This window comes from Cinclus cinclus, chromosome 1 (genome assembly GCF_963662255.1).
Source record: "Cinclus cinclus chromosome 1, bCinCin1.1, whole genome shotgun sequence".
NCBI classification, from domain to species: Eukaryota; Metazoa; Chordata; class Aves; order Passeriformes; family Cinclidae; genus Cinclus; species Cinclus cinclus.
The window spans coordinates 151,156,853-151,167,704 of record NC_085046.1 but is presented as its reverse complement, the minus strand read 5'-3'; the positions used below and the strand labels follow the sequence as shown (position 1 = coordinate 151,167,704).

The window sequence follows — 10,852 nt, the reverse complement described above, 5'->3', positions numbered from 1 at the left end:
CCTGAGTGTGTCATGCCCGGATGGGATTTCCTGAGAGATTTCTCCCGATCCTTATTGCAATCCATGAATCCTCTATGTTTTCCTTCATTTCCACCTCATTTCAGAGCTTTTCCACCTAACCCTGCTGGTTTTCCCCCTCGTTTTGGCAGGTTTTGCATCCTGGTGCTCTCCCACATTTCCCCAGTTTTTTTTCTGCTTCATCCCCGTGTTTTTCCACCTCATTTTTCTGTTTCCCTCTCATTTTGCAATTTCCCCCTCTTCCCATTCATTGTCCGTTCATTCTGGGGTGTTTCCCCTTTATTTTGATCATATCTCACGTTCTTGTGGGGTCTTTTTGCCATAACCTAGTATTTTCCCCTCACCCTGGTGTTTGTCCAACTCGTTTTAGTACTGTGAGCCTTACTCTGCTGGATTCCACCTCATTTTGTTCTTTTCCCCTCATCCCCTTTCCACCACCCTCCCACCCCACCCCTCCCATTCTGGTGTTTTTCTCCTCATTTCGGTCGTTTTCCACCTCATTATGCTTATGGGGGTTTCTTTGGTTGTTTCTTTGTTTGTTTTTTTGGTTTTTTTTTGCTTTACTCAATATTTTAGGATTCATCCCGGTGTTTTTCCCACCTCGACTTCTTATGTTTTGCCTCACAACAGTGCTTTTCTGCCTTAATTTTGGGGGCCTTTTACCCTACTACAGTGGTTTTCCCCCAATCTCAGCGGTTTCCCATCTAATTTCGTTATTTTGAGCCTTACTCTGTTGGTTTTTTGCCTCATGTTTGCCATTTTCCCATCTCAGTTCCCTCTTTCATTCCCATTTTCGAGTTTTCCAGCTCGTTTTGCTATTTCCCCCCTCACTTTGACATATTATCCATCATTTTGGTGTTTTTCCCTTCATGACAAGATTGTCCTGCCTGACTCTGTTGTATTTTCCCCCTTCATTTAACGTGTTTTCTCCTCATCCTGTTATTTCTCCAACCCATCCCTGCTGTTTTTCCACCACACCCAGTTATTTTTCCTTCATCCCGATATTTTCCTTCTTCATTTTCCCATTTTTCCCCTCATCCCGCTGCTCCTCCCGGTGCCTGTGGGGCCCTGAGGGGAAAATGGCGGGAAACGGAGATGGGGTGGGGGGGGCACCTATAGGGGATCCATGAGGGCACGCAGCACCAGGAGCCGCCTCTGGGCGATTTTTATGGGGTCCCTGAGGCTCTGTAGGGGTCCCAGACCCTATAGGGAAGCTCTGGAGGGTCTCTAGGGCGGACTGTAGAGTTCTATAGGGTCTGGAGATCCATAGGCGCCCCTATAGCGGCGGCACCAACCCCCGGGCCCTCTCCTTCCACTTCCGCTTCCCCCCGGAACCTTTTCACCGCCGCACCACCCGAGGTGCGCACACATTCCGGTCCCCCTCGCCCGGCCACTTCCGGGTGCCGCCGGTGGCGCTGCTGTCGCCTGTCGCGACAGGGAGGCGGCCCGGCCGTGTCGGGGGTCGCCGGTGGCTGTCGCCATGAGGGTGGGGGCGCTGCTGCGGCTCTGCGCGCTCCCGGGGCCCCGGTACCTGCAGGGGCAGCGGCCGGGGCCTGGAACCCGCGAGTGTTTTTATTCCGTGCATCACCATGGACAGCTCAGGGAGGATTGATGGATTTTTATTTATTTCTGGTAGTTTTGAAGCACCAAAATCCCCAAAATACCCCCCAGACTCACTGCGGGTTTCCTGCAGAGCCTCCTCGATGTCAGCCTGGAAAAGAAAAATGGGCCAGAATTGGGGATTTGGGGATTATGCAGGATTTGGGGTTTTATTGGGATTTGGGATTTTTGGGGAGCATACGGGGTGCCTGGGACATGGGGTGATTATAGGATGTGGGGATTTTGGGATTTAAGGGATTTTGAATTTAATTTTTTTTTAAGGTTTGGTGGTATGGCGCGGAATTTGGGATTTGGGGTTTTTGGGGGCATTTTGGGTGTTTGAAGGGATTTGAGATTTTTTGGGGGGATCTGGGCTTCTTTTGGATTTGATGGAATTCTCACAGAATTCACAGAATCACTGGCATGGAAGAGACCTTGAAGACCATCAAGTCCAACCCCTGCCCTAACACCTCAACTAGACCATGGCACTGAGTGCCACATCCAGTCTGTTTTTGAACACATCCAGGGATGGTGACTCCACCACCTCCCCGGGCAGACCATTCCAGTACTTGATCACTCTTTCCGTGTAAAACGTTGTCCTCATTTCCAATCTAATTTTGCCGTGACGAATCTTGAGGCTGAGACAATACAGATGTTATAATTCACGCCATCCCAATCAGAAGCCAACTCTTTCCTAATTCCAATACATTTAGAAGCGTTTCTTGGCCCATCAGCTTTTGTCACATCCTGCTGTCAAATGCCTTCAAGCCCATCCTCTACAATCACCCCTCGTGCCTTCCATTACAGCACATCTTCCACAGTTCTGTTTCTCCAAAGTATCCACTCTTATTTGCAAGGCCACCCTCTGAAACTTTTCTCTAGCTCCGTTTGTCTCTCCACAATACCTGTCCTACTCCACGGCATCTCTCATCTCCAAGCATTTCTTGTCTCCAAGGTCGCACACAGTGTGAGCCTTCTGGCAGGCCCTGAGAACTCTCTACAAATCCATTTCCCCCAGGCCAGCAGCGACAGGAGATGGTTCAGCTGTTCCCAGCGCAGCCCCCCGGAACCACTGCTCAGCTCCAACACTCCGGGCAGGAATGGGTCTGCACAGACTCATCCTTTTTGGAGGGTTCCATTTTGCTTACACGCACTTGTACCGACCGCAGTTTGCCACGGTGCAAAAACCGTTCCCAACACAAACCCCAAAACCAACCGGCCAATAGGAACACAGCAAACAACGCACAGCAAACCTCACGAGCAAGAAAACCTGCAGCCCTGCCTGCTCGCCCTGCCTGCGCCAACTGCAGCGCAAAAACTGCCGAGCCATGGCCCTGTTTGCCTGCTCCGGGTCACCGCGGGACACCCCAAAAAGCCCCGGGACCCCCCTAAAACAAACCTGCCCCATTCCAGGGAGTCCCAAAACAAGCCCTGCTACCCCCTCAGATGACAAAGCTACCCCAAACACACCCCCAGTGTCCTAAAAACCACTCTCAAGGACACCCCAAAAACCCCCAGTATCCCCCAAACCAGTGCCCTTCATTGCAGGGATCCCCAAATCACCCCAAAGACATCCTGCGGTTCCTGAAAACCAGCCTGAAAACACCCCAAAAGATTCAAGATCAACCAACTCCAAAACGGTCCCTTAGGCACCTCAAAATCTGAAGGATCCCCTCAACCATTCCAAGGACACCCCAAAAAGCCTCAACACCCCTCTAAACCAAACTCCCCTCATTCAAGGTGCCCCTCAACTACATTAAAGTCTCTCTCCCACTCCCTATAACAACGTCAGGGACCCCCAATATGCCTTCCCCATTCCAGGGACACCCCAAAAATCCCCACCAAACCTCCCCCATTCTAAGGTTTCCTTAAACCACGCCAAAAACACAAACTAGACAAAGGACACCCCAGAAAAACCAAGGATCCCCCTAAACCATCCTGGCCCCCATTCTAGGGACTCACAAAACCAAGCCAAGGACCCACTGAGCACCCCAAAAATCACTTTAAGGACACCCCAAGTGCATGAGGACCGCCCCTGAAACAACCCTCCTTATTCCCGTGATCCACAAACGACTTCAGTGTTTGTCTCAGACCCCCTAATACACCGTAGGGATCCCGAAAAATGCCCCTCCCCAGTCCAGGGAGACTCCCTAAACCCCCAGGACTCCTCCTAAAATAAACCTGCCCTAGTACAGGGACTCCCTAAACCAACCCAAGGACCCCAAAACCAGCTCAAGGACACCCCAAACATATCCAAGACCCCCCTAAACCAACCCAACCCCCGTTCCAGGACACCCCTAAAACACCCTTAAGACCCTCCCAAAAACCCAAAACCACTGTGAGGGAAACCCCAAAAGCTTCAGGACCCCACTTCACCACACTCCCTCATTCCAGGGACTCCCTAAACCACATCAAAGAGGCCCCCAAAACCCCCGAAATCACCTCAAAGACACCCCAGCACCCCCTAAATCACCTCAAAGACCCCCTCAAGGTATTCAGAGACACCCTAAAATCCCAAGGACCCGCCTAAACCAACCTCACCCCGATCTATAAAAAACCCAGGGACCTCCTCATACCCGAAAACCTTCCCAAGGACACCCCAAAACAAACCCAGGACCCTCCTCAGCCAACATCCCCCATTCCAGGACCACCCCCAAACCACCCTAAAGAACCCCCCGGCACCCCAAAACCACGCCAGGGACCCCCAAACCAGCCCCCTCCCCCCCTCCTCCCCCCATTTCCAGGGATTCCCCTCAGGGACTTCCCCCCCTCACAAATTTCCCGCCGCGGCCCCTCAGGAGCACCTGGCTGCGTTTCCGCCGCCGTTCCCGCAGGAATTCCGCTTCCCAGCGCTTCAGCAGCACCTTCAGCTCCTGCTGCCGCTCCATGGCCGCGGGATCAGGGATCGGCATCGGGGTCTGGGATTCCGGGTCGTGGATTGAAACTGGGATCGGGGATCGAGGGAGGCACGGCCGCGACGCCCAAGTTGCCACAGAACGAATGGCGGTCCCACCAATCGTTAGCCAATAGAAAGGCAGTATTGAGTGATTGACAGCGAAGCGAGCAAATGGAAAGGCGGAATGTCAAAGCGTCCGCCCATGCCGTTCTTTAGGGAATTAGACTAAACAAAAGCAATGACAGACAGCTGTGAGAGCCTACGAAAAGTAAAGACCCTGCCTCCAGAGCGGGCCTCGCTCGCTGATTGGGTTCTGCAAGGCGCGGACACGGAAGTGCAGCTTCCGTACAGGCTGGGGGCGAGTTGGTGCTAAACGCCGGAGATGAGTGGGGGGCACCATGTAGGTGGGGGGGGAACCGGGGCCGGTTTTGGGAATCCCTCAGGTGACTTTACGGTGACTTGGAGTATTTGGAAATGTCTGTGGAAAAATAGAGATATTCGGTGAGTTTTGAGATCCTTGACGGGTTTTGGGGTTGCCCTGGTGGGAGCTTTCGTACCCTCTTTCTAGGGAGAAGCGCTGCGGATACACTCACAACACCGACCCCACTTTCTCCCACAACTTGCCTTTTTTTCTTCGGGATATCCTTGGATTCCGGGCTTCACAGGAATTCTCCCGTGGTAGTTCCTCATCTTTGGGGTGAAGCGTGTAAAAACTTTCTATAATCCAGAAAATGAGTCATAACAGTAGGTATGTATTTTTCAGCGCTGAGGTGCAGGGGGGATAGCTCCTCCAAAAACACGCACACCTTTGGCGACCTGCGCTTCTCCTTTTATTCTCCACAAACTGGGACTACACAATACCCCTCCTACAGATTCATTGCCTATCGCCGCTTCATTCTGAAATGAACTCCTCGCCTCTTTGCCGCTGCGCTTTTTTCCTTTTTGGTTGCTCTGGTGGTCATCTGGGGGTCTTTGGGATGAAGGAAATCGTCCTCCTCTAGATGAAATTTTCACCTTGCCTCCCTGCCCACGCTCTCTTTTCCATCCTTTGTCATTTTCCGGACTTTGATACCAGTTTTCCAGGTTTCAGGGGTCTGAGGACCGCCTTATCCTGTGGTGCCTTTGTCCTTGCATCCTCTTTGCGCACTCTAACTCTTGATCTCACCTTGGGGCCTTGCTCTCCTCCTGTTCTTGTAAGCACCATAAATTACAGTAAAGGTACAGTTTTGTCAGCCCCCTTTTGGTCAAAGCAGTTCTGGATACTTGATTCTCAATTTCTCTGTCTCACGGATCCTCACACTTTCACCTAATTCCCGCAGCCCCCCAGAATCCATGGATTCCCTCGCTTTCCTCTGCGCCCGCTGCATTGTCGCCCACCACCCTCGTCTTGCCGTTCCTGCCCATCTCTATCCCATCCTTTTCCAAGTGGCATTCCTGGATGGGAGACCCCTGGTGCTGCGAGATTTGGTGGCCACTTGGCCTTTCAAAGAGCTCCTCTTGCAGCGGCTCCTTGGGCACCGCAAGTTGCTCCGGGATCATTCCTGCAAGGACTGCGTCCAGGCTGTCATCCAGGGTGTGATGGAGCAGCTCCAGCAGGATGTAGAAGAGCCCGGCTGCCATTCCAGGTGGGTTTTGGGAATTCCGCCAAGGCCACGACCTCCAATTCCTCCATCCATTCTCGTGGGTTTTCCTGACGGTTTATTCCCGTTTTCCCAGGCTGCGCGTGCTGGATATGATTGGACTCTCAAATTCCGTGACTGGCAACACGCCCGCTGGGTTGACCACCCCATTCATCACAGTTGTTTTGGCTAAGGCTTGCATGCAGGTGTCCAATCACCAGCAGAAATTCCAAAGGCATGGATCCCAGTGGCACAGAGGTCGCTCTGGAGCTGCCACAGCCGCTCCATGGCCCCCGGGCATGGACGTCCACACCGACCTGTGTATCAACACAAGTTCCTACAATACTGTGTGCAACGGGCTCCAGGCCGGAGCTGCCAGCCCACTACGCCTTAAGTGCCGCGAATTCAAAACAGAGTTCATTCCAGCATCTGAGATCGTGCCTTTGTTGGAATCTCTGGATCCATCCTGTTTGCGAAGGATAAATCTCCATGCCACCTGTTCAGGACTGAAGGGGCTCTTGGAGATCCTGCCGCACCTCTTGCGCTTCCCGCAGCTGTACAGTCTCAAGCTCGAGTACAGCAATGTGGACCTGAGGAACCAGACGGCAGAATCAGCCAACAAAATCCGTAGCATGTCCAGGCAGCTGGGAATGCTGCCCAGCCTCCGAGAGCTCAACCTGGGATCCTCCTGGCTTTCGGGGAATCTGCACCAGATCCTCTGGTGAGTTCCCCACAGAGCGGGGCCCTCCTGCGCTCTGCGGGAATTCCTAAGGGTTGGGCTCAGGGATGTTCGGGGTCTTTTCCAACCTGAGTGATCCTGTGGTTCCAGGCTTTCATTGTACCAATGTTCTCATGATTTCCAGTATTTTGTGACTCCAATGTCCCATAATTCCACAATCCCAGAATTCCATGATTCCAGGATTCTCAAAAGCTGGATGTCAGGATCTCGGAGGTCTTGTCCAACCTTAGCAATCCCATGATTCCAGGATTTTGTTTTGGCAGTATTCCCATGATGCCATGATTCCATTATCCCAGTAGTTCATGACTCAGTGTTTCCATTATCCCGTAAGATCATGATCCCAAAATTCCATGATTCCAGGATTGCCGAAGTTTGGGCTCGATGGTCCCTGAAAGCTTTTCCAACCTTAGTGATGCCAGATTCCCATGATCCCATTATCCCAATAGTCCAGGACTGCGTGATTCCATGATCCCATAATTCCTTAATCCCAGAAATCACAAAGATTTGACTTGATGATCCTGAAGCCTTTTCCAACTAGAATGGTTCCACGACCCCGTAACTCCACTATTCCACAATTCCCCATCTATAGGATCCCATAATCCCAGGACTTTCAAACCTTGAACTTGATGGTCTTGGAGATTTTGCCCAACCTCAGTGATTCCATTATTCCAAGACTCCATGACCCCTTAATCCCCAGATTTTCCGAAGTCAAACTGTATGGTCTTGGATACCTTTCCAACAACCTCAGCCATTCCATAAATCCATGATACCATCATTCCAAAATCCCAGGGTTTTCAGGTGTTGAACTTGATGTTCTTGGAGCTCTTTCTCTCACCCATCCCACAATCCTGCGATTCCATGGATTCAATAAAGGCTCTCATTCCCCCCATTTCCCCCAGGAATCCTGACATTCGCAGCTCCCACCAATCCTCCCTTTGGCTTCACCTCTCCCTCTTCCCTCCTGCCAGGGACCTCCGTGCTCCATTGGAAAGCTTGGAATTGAATGATTGCTCCCTCGTTCCCGCCGATCTCGCCTTCCTCTCCCAAAGCTTCCATGCTCCGGCCCTCAAAATCTTGGATCTGAGCCGCCTCAAAGTCTCCCAAGGCCTCCTGGAGCCGCTCCGGTGGCTCCTGGAGAAAACCTCGGCCTCGCTGCTGCACCTGACTCTCATGGCGTGCGAAATGACCGACTCCCACCTGGATGCGCTGATCCCAACGCTGCAGCGCTGCTCCCGCCTGCGCTTCCTGGACCTCTCTTACAATCCCCTGTCCATGGACGCGCTCAAGAATCTGCTCCAGAAAACATTGGAGCTTCCAGATCTCCAGCTGGTCGTGTATCCTGAGCCCAAGGAGTGCTACCATATGGAATCATCAGGATTCACTTTAAATAGAAAGGTTGTGGATAAGGAACTTTTGGCGGCAGCTGCCGCCGAGATTTCCCAGCTCCTGGAGAATTCTGGGAGAAGCGACCTCGTCTGGACTTACGATCGCGACAACCACAGAGCTCCGGACTACTTCTCCTTGTGATTTGGGAAACCCTTGGAGGAGGGAAAATCTCGGAGCCTCCATCAAGAAAAAGCAACGCCACCTCCTTCCTGAAATCCAGGTGTTTTCCACCTCATCCCGCTGCATTTCTGCCTCATTCCAGTGGATTTTTCCTTTCATTTCAGTGCTTTTCTATTGACAATTGAGAGACAGATGGGTACTACTGACTCGTGATCAGAATCCCAATTTTACTCTGAGCTACCTATGCTTATATCCCATTTTCAGGAGGGCTAGTAATTTTTTACTGCCTTCATTGGGTTAAAAATCACAGAGATAAACTTCACATTTCTACTTTGTTCCATCGTCTTCCCTCTCGCCAGTCTCGATCCAACCTCCTTGTAATCTTCCAAGCTCTGTTTGCTCTTGCCAAGGCATCGCGGTTATCAAACTGCACATGCTAATTCAATGCACAGCGCTGTCAGTCCCAGTTACTGCACTTTCCTGACTGCTTTTGTTGGTTTTCTGAACAGTTCCAATATTTTCACAGGTGTATTCGATTTTCTGCCATGTTCTGAGGTTTTTTCCATCCCATTCTGATATTTTCCCCTCATCTCCGTATTTTTCAGCCTCATCCCAGTGTTTTCCGCCATTTAATTACTTTTCCCCATGTTTTTTCAGCCCAGTTTTTTCTACTGATATTTTTATACATCGGCCCGGTATTTTCCCATCCCATTTCATGATTTTCCATCTCATCCTGGTGCTTTTTCTGCCAGGATTGCCTTTGCACAGCCAATTTCCAGGAGGCTCCAGGGCCAGATTCCATGGGAAGCTTCCAGAAGCTTCTCCCGTGTTTGGCCAATCCTGTTGGGAACATAGGCAGTGCCTCTGGAGTAAGAATTGAGTCAGAGGAAACCAATCATAGCACAGCTGGAATTCTGGGTCAGGAATTTCAGAAAGGAATGACTCTGGAGATGATTCCAAGGTGCTGGTGTAGAAATTCCCAAAATTCTGTGGTGCATCCAATCCAAAGGGACCTCATCCTGGAGCTGCATCTTGGGAGGGACCTGTGGATCCATGAAAAGAGGAACAGGTTCCTGGCAGGAATCCAGCGAAGGAATAATACTTTGGAGCAGGATATTCTCGACATATTGACCCCTTGGAGAAGTCCAGGAGGAATTCTCTTCCCCAGGAATGACACAGTGGAGAAATCCATGGAAAACCCGCTGTGGGATGGATGGCCTTTTATTAGAAAATGCATTGAAAACTGACCTTGGGATGGATTGCCATTGGAGAAATCCATGGAAAACTCCCCTGGGATGGCCCCGGCTCCCAGCGCTGCTGGAGGCATTGAGGGAAAGCCGGGAAAGAGTGAACTGGGGGAGGGAAAAGCTGGGTTTGGGGTCTTGTTATCCTGTTCTGATCCCGTTGGAAATAAACTCATCCTCTCCCAGAGCCTGAGTGTGTCATGCCCGGATGGGATTTCCTGAGAGATTTCTCCCGATCCTTATTGCAATCCATGAATCCTCTATGTTTTCCTTCATTTCCACCTCATTTCAGAGCTTTTCCACCTAACCCTGCTGGTTTTCCCCCTCGTTTTGGCAGGTTTTGCATCCTGGTGCTCTCCCACATTTCCCCAGTTTTTTTTCTGCTTCATCCCCGTGTTTTTCCACCTCATTTTTCTGTTTCCCTCTCATTTTGCAATTTCCCCCTCTTCCCATTCATTGTCCGTTCATTCTGGGGTGTTTCCCCTTTATTTTGATCATATCTCACGTTTTTGTGGGGTCTTTTTGCCATAACCTAGTATTTTCCCCTCTCCCTGGTGTTTGTCCAACTCGTTTTAGTACTGTGAGCCTTACTCTGTTGGATTCCACCTCATTTTGTTCTTTTCCCCTCATCCCCTTTCCACCACCCTCCCACCCCACCCCTCCCATTCTGGTGTTTTTCTCCTCATTTCGGTCGTTTTCCACCTCATTATGCTTATGGGGGTTTCTTTGGTTGTTTCTTTGTTTGTTTTTTTGGTTTTTTTTTGCTTTACTCAATATTTTAGGATTCATCCCGGTGTTTTTCCCACCTCGACTTCTTATGTTTTGCCTCACAACAGTGCTTTTCTGCCTTAATTTTGGGGGTGTTTTACCCTACTACAGTGGTTTTCCCCCAATCTCAGCGGTTTCCCATCTAATTTCGTTATTTTGAGCCTTACTCTGATGGTTTTTTGCCTCATGTTTGCCATTTTCCCATCTCAGTTCCCTCTTTCATTCCCATTTTCGAGTTTTCCAGCTCGTTTTGCTATTTCCCCCCTCACTTTGACATATTATCCATCATTTTGGTGTTTTTCCCTTCATGCCAAGATTGTCCTGCCTGACTCTGTTGTATTTTCCCCCTTCATTTAACGTGTTTTCTCCTCATCCTGTTATTTCTCCAACCCATCCCTGCTGTTTTTCCACCACACCCAGTTATTTTTCCTTCATCCCGATATTTTCCTGCCGCATTTTCCCA

General features: G+C 50.6%; 1 protein-coding gene across 1 annotated transcript; it reads left to right on the top strand.

Moving 5' to 3' along the window:
• Nucleotides 1–4,751: 4,751 nt before the first annotated feature.
• On the top strand, nt 4,752–9,808 carry LOC134058020 (leucine-rich repeat-containing protein 14-like). The gene is made up of 4 exons (XM_062515081.1): nt 4,752–4,858; nt 5,833–6,138; nt 6,230–6,853; nt 7,840–9,808. The coding sequence occupies exons 1-4, from the start codon at nt 4,752–4,754 to the stop codon at nt 8,396–8,398; spliced, it is 1,596 nt and encodes a 531-aa protein (XP_062371065.1). The 3' UTR covers nt 8,399–9,808.
• Nucleotides 9,809–10,852: the final 1,044 nt, after the last annotated feature.

What these genes read in the sequence shown, in the direction of transcription:
- LOC134058020 (XM_062515081.1), top strand. Translation starts at nt 4,752, where the DNA reads ATGACAGACAGCTGTGAGAGCCTACGAAAAGTAAAGACCCTGCCTCCA. An exon ending in GACACGGAAGTGCAGCTTCC is followed by an intron (nt 4,859 to 5,832) that starts GTACAGGCTGGG and finishes TAATTCCCGCAG; the next exon opens with CCCCCCAGAATCCATGGATT. An exon ending in AATCTGCACCAGATCCTCTG is followed by an intron (nt 6,854 to 7,839) that starts GTGAGTTCCCCA and finishes CCCTCCTGCCAG; the next exon opens with GGACCTCCGTGCTCCATTGG.